At 38.0% G+C, this 17,175-nt stretch overlaps 1 protein-coding gene across 4 annotated transcripts in view; it reads left to right on the forward strand.

Annotated features, from left to right (window-relative positions):
• FBF1 (Fas binding factor 1) overlaps window positions 1-17,175 on the forward strand; it is a 43,279-nt gene that overhangs the window by 7,087 nt on the left and 19,017 nt on the right. For all 4 annotated transcript variants that reach the window (XM_087924845.1, XM_087924843.1, XM_026702022.2 and 1 more), the window contains exons 4-13: window positions 1,090-1,131; window positions 2,680-2,767; window positions 3,093-3,153; window positions 3,338-3,388; window positions 4,020-4,161; window positions 5,202-5,285; window positions 8,181-8,297; window positions 8,384-8,516; window positions 10,069-10,202; window positions 17,037-17,136. In XM_087924845.1, the coding sequence (XP_087780971.1) occupies window positions 1,090-1,131; window positions 2,680-2,767; window positions 3,093-3,153; window positions 3,338-3,388; window positions 4,020-4,161; window positions 5,202-5,285; window positions 8,181-8,297; window positions 8,384-8,516; window positions 10,069-10,202; window positions 17,037-17,136 (952 nt within the window). The remainder of the gene's footprint in view (window positions 1-1,089; window positions 1,132-2,679; window positions 2,768-3,092; window positions 3,154-3,337; window positions 3,389-4,019; window positions 4,162-5,201; window positions 5,286-8,180; window positions 8,298-8,383; window positions 8,517-10,068; window positions 10,203-17,036; window positions 17,137-17,175) is intronic.

The following is a 17,175-nucleotide window of genomic DNA, read 5'->3' on the forward strand; positions in this document are numbered from 1 at the left end:
TTGGGTTGACACTGAATGTCTAAAATATATTAAATTAACTGGAAATCTTGAATAGGTTTCATTCTAAAAATAAAGTAATCTGCTCTGTGGGTTTGAGGCAAGCCAGTTATTAAAGAAAAACTCCCACATATGCTATACTACTATTTTACTGTTACAGGAGAAGTGAATCAGAAGGAACAAAATTTGAACAAAAGTGTGATTAATCACTCATTCTTCATCATAACATTGGGCAGCTAATCTAAACAGATGTGGTATGCTAGGGAAGATGGCTTGATCCCACGTACCATGGCTATATGTGGGGTTTCCTTCTTTCTTTGGTCAAGTATTCTTAGCTGGAAAAGTTGAGAGAAAAGCTTTACGTTGTGTCCCAGCTGCTTCATGTTTTCTTTGATTCGTCATTTCTCAAATATGGAGATTCCCAGATGTCTTTTCTATACCTTCTTGTCTTGGGAAGATGTTATTATATTTTTGTTCATGCTCTAGGATAGGCATGTCCAATCTGCGGCTTGTGGGCCACATGTGGCTCTGGAGAGCTAATAATGCGGCCCCACAAGATATAATAAAAATATGTAAAATTAGAGCAAGTTTGTTATTTAAATACATTAACTGTATTATATAGTTCATATGTGACCCAAGACCATTCCTCTTCACTCAAGTGCGGCCCAGGCTAGCAAAAAGTTGGGACACCCATATTTTAGGATGTCATATTGCATCCATGCAAACCTTCTGATTTCTGATTGAATCCTCTGATAGTTTATGAGCTGATCATCAGATTTCCAGGAGCCCCATGTCATTGATTTGGGAACACTGAAAAATGTATGTTCTCTAGGACACCACTTCCTTATGAGGATCTTGCTTTTCAGCACTTCCTTGTCGAATCCAATTGGAACCAGCTCTTCAGAACATTCTGTAACATATTCTACAGTCACATTATTTGGCTCCATTACCTCTATGTGATGTCCATGTGGACTTGACTTTATTTTTGTTATTCACAACTGCTGAATGGGGTTCTTCCTTGAAGATATAGTCTTGAGTTTGCTTCATCTATCCCAGAATTTTCTAGTCATTCCTCTATCTGGTTTGTTTTAGGTTCCATTGATGATGTCCTTGGTGATCTCCTTGGTGATGATGGTAAAGTAGAAGAAAAAAATATAATAGAAACTTGTGCATTAAGAAATAGTTTCAAATGTTCTGCTCCACATGCCTTCCCCTTCCCCTTTAGAGTGTGAGTGGAGGCTACTGGGAAGCATGCCGTTTCTATAATGATTTTATCAGAGGAATTCTGTCTTTTGGTAATGACTTCTTCCGTCTTGGCTGTTTTCACAAATAACATTGTACAAGAGGTATAAAATCCAATTCCATCTCTAATTTGGAGGTTTCAGTTCCATACAGCTCCAATCAGCATGGCTAGGAAGTTATAATATGTTGATTTATTTAAAAGATTTATATGGCCACCTGCGCCTCATGCACTATAACATTGGGTAGCTTGTTATAACATTTAAAAATGTCAAAGCACAAAATATATCCATATCATACAACCAAGCACCATAACATTCTGACCCCAAATATACACGTGCTGGGCTTAGTTTCCATCTTTGTCCAATGTCTGGGCTAGAACTATGTCTTAACAGCATTATAACATTTGTAATCAGACTTGAAACCCCGTAAAATGATCGGTTTGCTAGCTTTGTGCTAAACCAAAATTTAGCATTATTTGCATCAAAAAAAAGCAGCTTTTGCAAAACAACACACTCCCACTTTTTCTCACTATTTTACTACAGCCAAGAAAAAGAGTAAAACAGGTTTATTCTGGATTGTTATATGCAGACCATGATATGTAATTTCAAATGATCCTTATTTAATGTTGAAATGGATCATTTAAACTATAGTCCACATATTAAATGTCTCTTGACATAAAATAAATTTCTGTTGCTTTTTCCTCCCTGGCTGTGCAAGAAAAGGAAAAAAAACAGCGGGGGGTGGGGGGGGGCTGTATAATCCCAGGGCTTCTCACAAACCTCTTTGTATTTATGTGTGAATTCTAAATCAGCATATGCATAGTTTTTAACCAGCTAAGTTCATACAGTAGGCTAAATCATAATATGGTTTATTTGGTTCTGGCTTATTGTGATGAATTAGATGGTTAAAAGTACATTTTGTATGATGGGTTTTTTTTTTCCTGCAGTTATGTGCTACTAGCATTGTTTCTAATATGTTCTGTTAATATAGTTCTATGGGCATACTGTCTTTAATTTTGTAAGCTATCTTGAGTGCTACTTTAGGGGAAACACAGGGTTTACATGTCTCTGCACACACAATTGTACATCACCTATTTAATAGCAGGTATTGAGGTATAGCTATAGTACTTACTCATGAACTCCTTCCTTACTTTTTTGGGCCCAATCATTTAAAATTAACAAGTTAGAATAATGCCTCTACTTGCTGTTCTTCAGTTTTTCATCTTGAGAGGTAGTTTGGGCTACAAGAGGGGTGGCTTAAGTTACTGACTAAAATTTTATAGGTAGAAGTCGATTTGAACCAGTTTTCTCCATACTGAGTCTGTTTGAAGTCATGTAAGTTTACTCTGTCTCTACTTTGCTATTTTGACTAAAATACATCTCTTGGAGCAAAGGATGCATTCAACCTGTACTTACATTTCTACATATCTCTTATTTTAAGATGATATTCCTGTTAATTCGGGCAAACCCACCTCGTTTGGCAGCACTGATGGAAAAGCCAGAGAAATTGCGCCACAGGCCAGTAGAAAGTACGTACTTATACTTTGATACTGAGCATGTTCAGAGTATGGAATGGCAGTGAGACTGACTAATGGAGCCTCTTGAACCTATTACCATTATCATTGTTATTGTTTCCCTCTCCTCTTTAATATTTCTTGCTGTGAACTGCATATATTGATGGACCTTTCCTTAAGCTTCATTGTTAAAAAAAATCTTCTAAATTGCAATGAATTTTGGAAACTCTACTTTGGTTAAAATGTCTGAGTGATCTAAGGACTTTTGGTAAAACCTGTAACAAGTGCTGTTTGCGGTAGGACCCATTCTTCCCCTCACTCTTTTCTTCTGTATTTTCAGGGGCCTTCTGGATGATGATTTCTTTAACAAAATGGCTGTGGAGGAAGGGGCAGATGCAGAAGTGAGAATATATAACAATCCAGGTTCTTTGTCTGGTAAACCTTGCCTGAAAATACAGCATGGATTCAGATGTAGCTAGAAATGATGAGTGATGAATTCTGCTCTGTACACCCAGATTATTGTCTTGAATGATTTGATATTTTTCCATTGAAGCCTCGTCTAGTATTTATTTGTTCATTTCTCAGGAGCCTGATATCTCAGATGTGGATCCAGAAGCTATTCTAGAGACCTTGAAGGTAAACTAAAGAATATATATTGCAATATATTTTAAAAAACCCAAATTTACTGTGTCTTGCACATGATGCAAAAAAAAAAAGCTGAGTGCATACTTTAGGGAAGTAGAAATAGTTGGTTTCTTTTTATTTTAGTACAAGGGTCTTCAAACTTGACAAGTTTAAGACTTGTGGACTTCAACTCCAGAATTCCTGAGCTAAGATGACTGGAGGAGGAATTCTGGGAGTTGAAGTCCACAAGTCTTAAAGCGGTCACATTTGAAGACCCCTGGTTTAGCATAATGTGCAAGTGGAAGGTAGGAGTGAGATGGAATAGGAAACCATGATTTGCTAGTATAATGAGCACAGCTCTTTCATAGCATGTTTTGTGAATAAGGCACTATTTATTTGTTTGCTGAAAAGTTTTTAGTTTAACTTTGTGTCTGTCTCAAGTTTTTGAACCAGTCAACCGGGGTGCAAAAGATATGCAATTAAAAATGGACACAGTACAAACTGTCTTGTGCAAAGAAGCCATGATCATTTTATTCATCAGAAAGCCAGACCCTTAACATATTTCTGACGTGTTTAGTGAGCTATTGTTAAATCACAAACTACCATACACAAAACATCGATATATTGTTTTCTCTCTGGTTAGGATATGGATGAGATGGAAGCTGATATTTTGGGCATAAAGAAAACAAGCACAAAGTCTCCTCAGAAGACTGTTAAAAGTGTAGGAACAGCAGAGCCTTTAGCCAAGGCAGCAAAAACTAAGACAACAACCAACATAGAAAGAGGTGAGTGTTCTCACCTTTTGAATCAGTTTTCAGAATGACTGTGATGCCTTGGGACATAATTGTTAATGTATAGACACTATTTCCAATCTGAACTATTAAAATAAGTATTTTTAGTGGTAGTTCTTTTTCCATCTTTTTGTCCTTGTCTGTGACAAACATTTTACCCTCATTCATTCAACACTAATGCATAAAACCCAAATCGCATTGTGAAACTAAAATGGGAAGACCTTAAAGCTCACCATACTGGGCAAAATCTGGATATAAACCAGACAAAAGTGAATAACATCACTTTGTTGTCTCCTACTAGACTGCTAAGGGCTCTTGACATTTAGAAGTCACTTCTGTGCCATCCTGGCAGCAAGATGGTGACCTTCAACAGAAAGGCCTAGCTAAGAGGACGGATGCCTCCTGCAGCACTCTGCCAGCGGGCCACATGGCTCATTTTTGGCCTGTTTTTCAGCCGTTTTCAGCCCATTTGGGAGGCCTTTTTGGCCTGTTTGGGGCCTTTTTTCAGCCTGTTTTTTTGCTTGGTTCTTTTAGCCATTTTCAGCCCATTTGGGGTCCTTCCCAGCCTGTTTGGGTCCCTTTTCAGCCTGTTTTTGGCCCAGTTTCAGCTGGCAGAGTGCTGCAGGAGGCCATAGAGAGCGAAAATGAGCCTGTTTTAGCTGTCAGAGGTACTTGATATTTCCAGGCCAGCACTGTGGGCTGGATTTAAGCACCCCGCAGGCCAGATGCAGCCCACAGACCTTGAGCTTGATACCCCTGTCTGGGAACATTGTGAATTCTTCAGATCTGCCTTACCAACTTTGTGTTGAACTCCATTGGCCATGGCAGCTTGGAATTATGGGTACTATAATATATCTGGAAGGTATTGAGTTCCTTTATACAGTTTATAACTCTCCAATTAAATCAGCTGTTCTTTAAATCAGAAAGATTTATTCAGGGCTTCTTGCTATATAAGACCTGAAATTTGAAGAAAATATCTACTATGCCTTTATTTTTATTTCTTTTTTAAAAAAACCTACAATCTTTATATTCAGGAGACTCTGCAGGTGAAGTCAGTAAGGATCTTGGTTCTGTTCTCTCTGCTTCCAAACCACTGAAACAACGGTTCTCCCTTGAAGGTAGGAGTTTGAGTAGAATATATTTTTAAATTAAATTTTGAACACAAAGTGAATTTGAAAACACCAGACCTTTATGTGGCAATATTTATATCTGACCAACAATCAATCCAACTCTGAACTTTTGTTGCTCTTAATATCTACCGTGTTTCTGACATAATAAGGCCGGGTCTTTTTTTTTTTTGAGCCCCGAAAAAACAGCTAGGCCGTCTTTTCGGGGGTGACTTAATTCCCCCCTTTCATCCTCATCTAGAGCGCCCCACGGGCAGCCTCGCCACCAGCTGCTCCTAAGGGGTGATCAGGGCGAAGCACAGAGAGCTCCCTACTCCCACCAAACACCTTTGCTGCAGACCCAAGACCTTTGGCACCTGCCGCTGTTGCTTTCCCTTCTGCCCATTCCGCCGCCACGTTTGGAGCTGCCGCTTCCGTGTTTGCAGCTGTTGCTGCCGTTTGGAGCTGCGGCCGCCATGTTTGGAGCTGCTGCTTCTGTGTTTGGAGCTGCCGCCGCCATTTGGAGCACTGCCACCACGTTTGGAGCTGCCGCTTCCGTGTTTGGAGCACTGCTGCTGTTTGGAGCACCACTGCCATTTGGAACGCCGCCGCTACTCCAAACACGGTAGCAGCTCCAAACACGGATGTGGCAGCTCCAAATGTGGTGGCGGTGCTCCAAATGGCGGCGACACTCCAAACGGCAGCGGCAGCTCCAAACATGGAAGCAGCAGCTCCAAACGTGGCGGCGGAATGGGCAGAAGGGAAAGCAACAGTGGCAGGTGCCAAAGGTCTTGGGTCTGCAGCAAAGGTGTTTGGTGGGAGTAGGGAGCTCTCCGCGCTTCGCCATGGTCACCCGTTAGAAGCGGCTGGTGGCGAAGAATTGCTGCCCGCAGGGCGCTCCTAATGGCAAGTCCCCCAACCCTTTCCCCCATTTTGCATGTTTTAAACTAGGCCTAAATTTGGGGGGACGGGCTTAATTTGATTTTATGCCTAGAAAACATGCTGGGTCCCGTATTGTTGGAGAAACACAGTATTAAATTCAGAAAGCATCGATAATATTACCCTAACACAAACATTCTCTGAGTGGGTGTTTTCTAAATATGTTGAATTATAACTCACATATTGATTCTGTTCGTTCTTCATTTTATTCTTTTCCCCCTCTATTCAATACGTTGCAGTCCATAAAATCTCCCCCTTCACTGTCTCCCTTTCTGAAATGCTCCCCCTATACACAAAGCAAAGCACATCCATGCACAGACACTACGTAGCACAGGAGCAGTAGAGGTAGTCCTCAACTTACAGCCATTCATTTAGTGACCATTTGAAGCCACAATAGCACTGAAAAAAGTGACTTATGACCATTTTTCACACTTGCGACCATTGCAGCATCCCCATGATCTAAATTCAGACCTTTGGCAACTGACTCATGCAGTGACAATTGCAGTGCCCCGGGGTGTATGTGTGTCATGTGATCCCCTTTTGCAACCTTCCAACAAGCAAAGTCAGTAGAGAGGCCAGATTCCCTTAACAGCTGTGTTACTAATTTTAACAACTGCAGTAATTCACTTAGCAACTGTGGCAAGAAAGATAAAATGGGGCAAAACTCACTTAACAAATGCTTCTCTTAGCAACAGAAATTTCGGGCTCGATTGTGGTCGTAAGTCGAGGACTACCTGTACTGTATTCTGGAAAACAGAAAATCACAGGTTGTCCACCCTGGTTGCAAATTAAAGGTGCACCCTGCTTCTGACCTTCGAGCATATGTTGATGATAATTGGTGCTTTTCTCATGAAGGTGAAAGCAAGAAGAATGTGTACTTTGCCTTAACATCTTTTGCAGAAGGGTAGGATAAATTGTGTCTAAAATCATGTTCTCCAGTTGCCAAGCATTTGGATTTTGATCACGTGACCACAGGGAGGCTGCAAATGGTTGTTAAGTGTGAAAAATGGCCATAAGTCACTTTTTTCCAGTGCTGTTGTAACTTCAAACAGTCCCTAAATGAAGTGTTGTAAGGCGAGGACTACTTGTAGGGAGAAAAAAAAAACCTGAATTTTATTTTGTTACATTGCAGAAAGTTTGGGGCAGTGACTTACTTGTTCAGCAACTATGTGAACTATAACAAGTAGTACTTATAGAGCAGTCATCAAATCATAGCAGCTGCCCTGCAGTCACATGACTGCTATCTGGGCATTTGGGAGTGAGTCTTCCCTGCCCTTCCGCAGCCATTCCCAACCCAGCTATGCTCCTGCCGCACCTCACCAGTCTTTCCCATACTCCCGCAGCAGCCATCCAAAGACCCCACCAAAGTCCTGCACTCTGCAGCCATCACCCCCAATTTCACCAGGCTTGTGTTGTGCCATCTTCCCGCTTCTGCAACAGACACACCAAACTACACTTGTACCGTGCCACACCAGCCCTTCAACTTGCCGGCACCCTAGCTTGTTTCCTTAAGATTTAAAACTTCCTCCCAATTTCCCCTCTGCCTTTGCTTGTTGGAAGCCGGCAGGAAGTGGCAAGGAGGTCCTTGTTTAACAACCTGTGATCCTCGATGGTGATAGGAAGTGCCAGGATTCCTGTTGCTAGGCAATGCGGTCATGTGACATCACACTTTACACCTGCATTGCTTAGCAACAGAACTTCCTGCCCCAATTACAAATGTTAAACAAGGACTGCCTGTATTTTACTAAAAATCATTTTGTTGTAGCTTCCTTAAACTTGTTGGTTGCTTTAATGTATAAGTCTCCTAAGATTGTTGTGCTGAGTTAACCCTCAAGATGGTTTGAATTTGGGCCTAATTTTTGGACTATAAAATCACCTAATCGTACAGCAGTTCTTTTCATTTTCTTCAGCTCTCCTTGTTTTGAAATTACTGCTCTCTTGAAGTTCATAGATATGTCCTTTTTCTAGATATAGATGATCCTTTGGCTGGCCTTCTGTCTGATGATGAAGAAACTCCCGTGAAGAAAACACATTCCTCCCTCACCAAAACTACTCCAGAAATCAGTAGGACCCCTAGTGAGAAAGGTAAAATATGGTTCCAGAACTGTGTTGCTTGAGACTTCTTTGGCTTCCACAAACTGGAAAACGTGTCCATGTGTCTCTGTCTACAGTTCGTGGTCATGGTGTTGCTCCTGAGCAAAAACAAGAGGAATTAACATTTGAAGATGATGGAGATGATCTTATGGAGGCTGTGGGGTTTGGTGAAGCCTCGAAGGCAGAAGTGAAATCTGGCAGGAGTGAAGGGTAAGTTTAGACAGTAGATTAATTAGAATTTGCCTCTGTTTAATGAGCTTTAAATGAAATGTTTTTTTTAACTGTTAACCACTTTAAATGCCTTGTAGGTAGAAAAGGAAAGCATGCATTGAAAGGAGTCTGTTCAAAATGTTTTGTAAAATGTTTAAATGTTAGTTTTATTGTACGCCATCCAAAATCACTTTGTGTGCAGTAGTCGTATAAATTTGACAAATAATAAAATAAAATGAAATACTAATATCTTTCTCTGGAAGAGGAATCATGGTATTATTGGATATGCAAAATGCTACAGTAGTTTCACAGTAGGAGTAGATTAAATATCTTTCTCTAATTGACATGAGCATAAGCCTGGAAAATCTAGCAACTGCATTTCCATTCATATGACGGTCAGATGAATGAATTATGAGCAAATTCATACTATCACCATTGGTTTTATTGTACTATCTGTAGTATAACAGAAGGACCAATTAATTAAGAATTAACCAACTTTCTTAAGAAAATCCCAGTTGTTGATTATATCACTTAACAACCATTTGTTTAGAGCCTGTTCAAAGTTATAACGGTGCTGAAAAAAGTGAGTTGTAACTGGTCCTTTATATGCTACCATCCCAAGCATCTTTGCAGTCACTTTGTAGTTACCGTTGGGGCTCTTGGCAACCGTCACACATTTATGAAAGTCACAGCATCCCGTGGTCACATGATCACCATTCATGCCTTTCCCGGCTGGCTTCTGATGAGCAATAGAGTTGCTAGTTCCAATTAAGGTCATATATGACCTATATCCCAAACAATGCCATTGATCAGTCCTACTGTCAGGTTTCCAAGTGATGAAATCCATTTAAAAAGAAAAGAACAAAGTCCATCTTCCAAGACAATTTCTTTTATTTAGGAAGCATCAAATTGGCAAAGTCCATGGTAATTCTGGATCTGACACAACCCGGAATTACCCCACAATATTAGAAGTTAGAAACAACCCCCAAAAGTTACATTCTCCAATAGAAGTAATTCAACATTGCTTGATGTCATAAATCTACACTTCAAGGGGCCTGAACACTGTCAGCTCATTTTCCCACGGGAAGAAGAATCACCTAGCCTAAACAACTCTATCTCCACTCCTCCCCCCCTAGGAATGTGAAACTCTTCCCCCATGACTCCCAAAGAGAAAGTAAGAAAAAGAATATATACTATATACTAAACCTAACCAAAATGGCTACACATACGTCAATTTCGGGCTTGACACCTACTTAAGAAGAAAGAGAAGAAAATTTCCCAGTGTAGTCTGTAGATTACATCTAACCTCTTAACTTGGTATTAGTGGGATCATGACAGACTTTTAGGGATTTCTGGAAACTGTCACCAAGTATTCTAGTTTCTTAGCATTAAACAGAAACCACCTACTGAGTTTTCAGTCTGCGGTTTGTCAGCCATGAAGTAAAAGCTGGGATACAACGTAGAAATCCTGAGAAAAGTCATTCTCTTTCTGTCATCTTCAGTTTCTTTCATTCGTAACATAGTTTGGTTATGTTTTTTTTTTTAATTAAAGAAAAGAATCTCATCCTGTGCGAGCAAGGCAAGATGAGTTGCTGGGTCTAGGAACAGCAAAAAAACTGCTAGAGCGACCAAGCACAGGGGAACCAAAGGAGTTCAAGCTGGATAAGAAATATCAGAAGCAGACAGGTAAGAGTGATAGGGACCACTATCCTACAAACAGTACTTTTACTTTTTTATTGAAATATTTATGGTATTATTTATCTGCATAAGAAACCTGGAGGAGTGTCTGTTGTTTGAAAAAAAAGAAGGAAATTATTACCTTTACAATGTTCTATCAAGAACATTGAAGAATTTCTCCTTGGTTCAGATTGAAAATATATTTCTGTGTTTTGTCCTTTTTCCCCTTTGTGGGTTTTTTTTTTTATTCCCAATCTTCGGAGGGTTTTCTAGAGAACTTCTAAAATGAATTGTTCTCTGAATCTGAAATAAAAATAGAATCTAGGGCTAGAAGGGATTTGGAGGTCTTCTAGCCCAATTCCCTACCCAAGGCAGGACCTTACAGGTTTAGTTTTGCTTATGTCTTGCAGAGTTGTCATTGAAAGATATATTTTCTGGATATGCATTTCTACTTCTAGAAATTGCCTTAAGGCAGTGGCCCCCAATCTTTTGGGACCAGGGACCAGGTTCTGCAGAGAGAGATTTTTCCACGGATCAGAGGGGGCGTGGTTTTGTATGCTGCCTGCATCCCATGGATGAGGCTTCGCTTGTTTGTGCACACTGGTTTCTGGCATGCCACGGACCAGTGCCAGTCCAGGGACCAGAGATTGGGGACCCCTGCCCTAAGGGATGTGGTTGAACAAACCTGGTAATCTGCTGCTGTATAATGTCTGTGACATAAGTGAAAGGCTTAATTAATGCACTAACTATCTTGTAAGTCTTTAACAGTAGATTTTACTTAGCGTAAAGCCTAGGTGTTCTCCAGCTACATTACACAAGGCAGAAGATCTGGAAGATTACCCTCATGAATTTAGCCTTTTAAAATAATTGGAAATCCTTTTTAATAATGAATTTAATCCGTTTATATTGATGGAGAGCAACTTCTTCCCCTCCACCATTTATCTACTTCTGCTTAGATTTTTGCCTAGTAATGATTCGGTTCTCTTGTTGTTGTTATTGTGGAATTTGCTCTTCTCTCCCATGTTGTGGATTATCACTTCCTGAAATTGGAGAAAGTCGTTCCTTTTGGGTTCTGTGATAATATCGGACCTCCTGTGGTCTTGTTTTAGGTTCTTCTTTGGTGGGTTGACTATTCTTATCTGTGAGCTGTTGATGAAAAACTTGGGCCTGTTCTATCGATTCTATTTTGATTTTCCTCTCTTTCCATGTAATTAACATCCCTTCCGGGATTAACCATTTAAAATGGATTCCTTCTTTATTTAAATCATTAGCTAAAAATTTATAATCTTGTCTTATCATCCTCACTCTCTTTGGAATTTGTTTTAAAATCCTAATTTCTCTGCCTTTATATGATATTGTTTCCTCCCTAGACATTTTCAAAATTAAATCCTCAGACATCTCCTAGAGAAGCGGATATGAATTTCTCTTGGACAGTTGTTACGCCTGGCGTAGCTTGTGCTAACCCTATATACCTCATCAAACTCTTTAATTAGATCATCTTTTTTCCTTTCCTAGCCATTCAGCCAATATTTCTGCCATCAAATGTTCCAATTCTTCATTTTTGGCTTCACGCCACATTCTGGAATCTTAAATACGCCATTGCTTTGTCCATCTCGAGGTGGATCAGAGAGTCTTCCGTTTTCTAAGTACATTTTTAAATTCCTCATCCATCCTTTCAAAGTTAGTCTCCATGCGTGTTGTTCTACTCTATATCTTTTATTTTCACTTCGTTTCTCTCCATGGCCTGCTGTAGAGACCCTATCTTACCCTCCACCTTCGCTATATCCGCTTTCATTTCAGCCTTCAGTTTCCCATCTCATCTTTCAATTCGCTTATATCTGCTCTAGTTTCCTTGTGATTTTTAATCATCATTTCTTGCATTTTAGATATAGCTTCCTGCAAGGCTAATATGGAAGTTTGTATATTAATATTGGGGACATTGGGCTGCTTTTCCCTATTAAAGACTCCTCAATAGTTTTTTGAGATGTTGGTAGGGTGGCTGTCAACGTAGTCGATAGGGTCGGGATAGCCTTCTTTCCTGTTTTTAAGGCCATAGTTGTTGTGGATGTCATCTCTAAGTATTTGTTTTTGTTGATGCAATAATTTTAAATATATTATCCCAAATCACCATTCAGTATTTGGGTCCTGTACTTGAAAGACTATTCACGTATTTCAATTTTATATCTCACTCCACAGTCTTTTCCCTATATCATAAATAGAGATCTGCAACAATATTCTAGTCAATGTAATAAGAAAATTGGTCAACAATAGTACATCAATTAACACTTTAAGGAATTAATCTTAAATGTCGTAAGTAGTCTAAATAATTTATAAATAGATTATATCAACAAAGTTTATCCCTTTTTACTATTAATACTTACAACAGTAAACTCTTAACTCTTTGATAATAGTGTATCCTCCTCTTCCCCCCCAGTAAGTAAAATTATGTAAAGTATTTAGGAGATACAATAGGGAGGCAAGGGGCTAGATAATAAGAGAAGGGGTAGAAGAGAGATTACCACAGCTTCAGAAAATCAATTTTACAGCACCGGCCGACCAACACAAGAAAAATGGAATTGCAATTTATGTAAAACAAGATGTAAAGGCAGAATTAATCTGGTCGGATCCTGAAGGAAGAACTCTGGTTATACAAGTTTGGATAAACCACATCACATTTTTACTTGTAGCAATCTATGCCCCAAATGATGACCAGGGGAAATTTTTTAAACACCTTCACCAAAAAATAGTAGGCTTTGAAAAAGAAACATTTGCTTGATTGGCGATTTTAACTCCATTGCAGACTACCAGAAAGACCATAGTAATATGGGGGAAAAACAAGAAGGGGGAAAGGGAACTCTCTGCGGCATGTAAGGAAATGTTGAGAGAGTTAAATTTAAAAAGATCTATGGAGGGAACGGAATCTTGAAGGAAAACAATTTACATATTATTCTAACCCACATAAGACTTGGACCAGAATAGATATGGCTTGGATGGATTTGGACTTGGCTAATGAAATAAAAGAAATCAAAATTCTACCGAATGAATGGGCTGATCATAACCCAATACAGCTAATTTGGAGGGATAGGAGGCGAATAAAAAAAAAGATGGACACTAAATAACCAAATTGTAAACGAAGAAGAGTATATTAATAAACTGAAAGAGGAGCTAAACTATTTTCTAAAAGATAATAATAATGAAACAACTTCAAAACAGAACATTTGGGATACTATGAAAGCATTTATAAGAGGCACAACAATTTCCTATAATGCTATGAGAAACAAAGAGAATTTATGCCCAACAAAAGCGTTACAACAACAAATCCAAGACTTAGAAACACAATTACAAAAAACCCTAAGACTCAAGGACTACAAAATCAGTTAATACTAGCCAAACATAAGCTGAATTTAATTGAACAAGATAAAATAGAAGTTAGCTTGAGAAGGTCCAAACAAAATTATTTTGAACACGCCAATAAACCAGGAAGATGGCTATCTTATAAACTTAAAAAGAAAAAAAAAGAGATTGATACACCAATTAATAGACGAGAAAGGCATCCCACAACATGAGATTGAGAAGAAAAAGGATATTATATTAAACTATTTCCAAAAGATTATATAAAAAGAAGAAATCAATGAGGATAAAATAAGAACTTATCTGGAGAATACGAATGATAAAACAATAGGGGAAGGAGACAAAGAATTACTAAATAAGGATATTACATGGTCTGAGTTAAAATCTGCAATGGAAAATCAATGTAATAATAAATCCCCTGGTCCAGATGGGATTCCAGTAGAATTGTATAAAGCTACAATAGATTTAGTAGGGCCTCTGATGCTGGAAGTGTTTAAGCGAACCTTCGGCTGCCAAAATGCCAGACTCATGGAGGGAGGCGTTGATTGCGTTAATTCCGAAGGAGGATGTGGATGCCAGATATATCAACAATTATAGACCAATCTCACTTTTAAACGCCCGATTATAAATTATTTACCTCAATTATTGCGAATAGAGTAAAACAAGTTTTAAATTTATACATTCATGAAGACCAAAATGGTTTCCTTCCATTCCGCCAAATTAAAAACAATTTAAGAACCGTTATTGACGTCTTAGAATATTATGAAGCTCATCCAGAGAAACAATTTACACTCTTGTTTCTAGATGCGGAGAAAGCATTCGATAACTTACATTGGCACTTTTTAATACAAAAAATCTATAACATGAATCTGGGCACTAAATTCGAGAATATTATCACAACAATTTACAATACCCAACAAGCCAATATACTAATTAATGGTGAACAAACAGGCCCACTAAGCATTGAAAAGGGCGTTAGACAGGGTTGCCTTCTCTCACCCCTCTTATTTATATTTGCTTTAGAATCATTGTTAACGCAGATAAGACAAAATCCTGAAATCCAAGGGGTTAAGGTCAAGGCAGAGGAATATAAATTACAGGCGTTTGCAGACGATATGGTTTTCTTCCTAGAGGATCCCATGGAAAAAGGACATAATCTAATAAAAGAACTAGAACAATATGGTTCAGTAGCAGGATTAAAGATCAACAGAAATAAGGACAGAAATTACTGACTAAAAATCTAACAGAGAACCAGAGGAAAGAATTAGAAAAAACCATGGGGATACAGGCAACAAAAAGGTCAAATATTTAGGCATATGGTTAACACCACATAGTAAATCACTCAAAGAGAATAATTATGATAAACTGTTACAGCAAATTAAGAAAGATCTAGAATCTTGGAATAAGTTGCAGCTTTCTTTACTGGGCAGGATTGCCACAATCAAAATGAACATTTTACCAAAACTCCTTTACTTATTCCAGACAATCCCAATAAAATTATCAAAAATTTTTTTGATGATATAAATAAGGTAACTCTTAAATTTATTTGGCAAGGGAAAAAGCTAGAATCAGTATTAAGGCCTTACAAGATGCAAAAAGTAGAGGTGGGCTAGCGCTTCCAAACTGGGAATTATATTATTGGGCAGCCAACTTACTATGGTTAAAAGACTGGGTCAATTTACGGAATAAAAGAACTCTAGCCTTGGAAGGGCACGACCTTCAGAGAGGATGGCACGCATTTCTATGGGATGTGGGGAAAACTAAACAGGCGTACTTTCATAGACATCTTATTAGAGATTCACTATTAACTAATTGGAAAAAATATGTAAAAAAACATTATTTAAAAATTCGATTTGGCTTTCAACAATGGAGGCAATGGTTCATCCAAACAATTTGGATATAACAAAAACGACTAAATATAAAGATTTATTAGATCCTTTAGGAAAATTAAGAACTCGACAGGACTTACAGGAACAGGGATTTAAAATTGATCAGTGGTTATATATACAAATCCATAGTAGATACAAACAAGATATCAAAGAGTTTGGAATCTATAGCAAATTACAACACTTAGATAAAATCTTATTAGGATCAAATAAAAAGAATATCTCTAAATTTTATAAATATTTATTGGAGGTAGAATTAGAGCAAGAGATAGTGAAAGGAACATGATAATGTGGAGTAGGAATATTGGAAGAAGCATTACATTAACAGAATGGGAAAAGATCTGGAATAGAATCATTAAGATTACGAAATCTGCGGCGTACAAAGAAAATATGTATAAAATGTTATATAGATGGCACTTACCCCCTTCGAGGTTAGCGAAAATGAACCCAAACTCTAGTCCAAAATGTTGGAAATGTAAAAACATAGAGGGAACCTACTTTCATATGTGGTGGACCTGTAAAGAAGCCCAGAAATACTGGCAAAAATTAGAAAATGGCTGGAGGAGATAACCAAAGATCAAATTGAATATAAACCAGAGTTCTTCCTACTAGGGATCTCTGATAAACATTTTCCTAAAAAGACGAAATACATAATAATTCATATTCTAACTGCGGCCAGATTAGCATTTGCCCAATGCTGGAAATCATCCGTTTACCTACAGATCAATTGGTCATTCAGAAAATATGTGACTGCGCAGAAATGGACAATTTAACCATAGCTCTTAAAAATAAAGAGTCTTCAGCATTTGATAATAATTGGAATGCATGGTATAATTGGTTATATCAGAGATAAACTGTTCAATGAGCATAAATAAGCATAAATATCCATAAATAGCGATAAGATGTGTATATTTAAAGTAAGAGAAGAATTGGAGAATTGGATCTTGTAGACTGTCAAAAAGAATATTTGTCTGGTTTTAACGTATTTTCTTTTTTTCCTCCGTTTCTTTGTTTGTTTTTTTTTTCTCTCTTTTATACTCCTTTTTCTCCTTTTGGTGCAAGACCGAGCGTTTTTTTTTTCTTCCTCTCTCTTTCTCTTCTTTCTTTCTTCTTTTTCTCTTTCTGTTTCTTATGTAATGTTGTTATGTTATTTTTTTAATTGTAAATTCAATAAAATTTATATGCAAAAAAAAAAAAATAATTGGAAATCCTAAGATTCATTTGTTTATTTGAATGTCATGTTTTTTCATTTATGATTTCCAAGCCCTCAAGGCACAAGTTTAGCTTATGAATAAGAAATTATCTTCTACTAAAAATTTTAAATCTGGGTTGGACCTCCGATATTTTAGAGATCTCTAATCCTACCTGGAAATGTTTCCATAAAAATTGACATTTTATCCAAAATCCATGAGCTCTTCTTTTTATTTCCTTATTTAAGAATTAGATCTACAATCTCCACATTATATTTTATCTTCTGTTTTGACCTATGTTTGAGCTTCAGTCTGGAGACTCTAAAATTTACATGAAATTTGCATTAAAGTGTTTTTTTTTAACACTTGCCATTGTGTTTTGAAAGTGTTTTTTTAACACTAATGCCATTGTACAGATAAGGAAGATGCTCTGGGAGATGACTTCACCTTTGGCGCCTACCAACCTACTATGGCCTCAACTCCAGAGGGACGGAAGTCGAGACGGCAGTCTGTCAGGTAGTAGTAGGCTAGATTACCTTTTGATTTTGATCCCCG

Source organism: Pseudonaja textilis, chromosome 2 (assembly GCF_049901715.1).
Source record: "Pseudonaja textilis isolate UNSWEBS1 chromosome 2, rPseTex1.2, whole genome shotgun sequence".
NCBI lineage: Eukaryota > Metazoa > Chordata > Lepidosauria > Squamata > Elapidae > Pseudonaja > Pseudonaja textilis.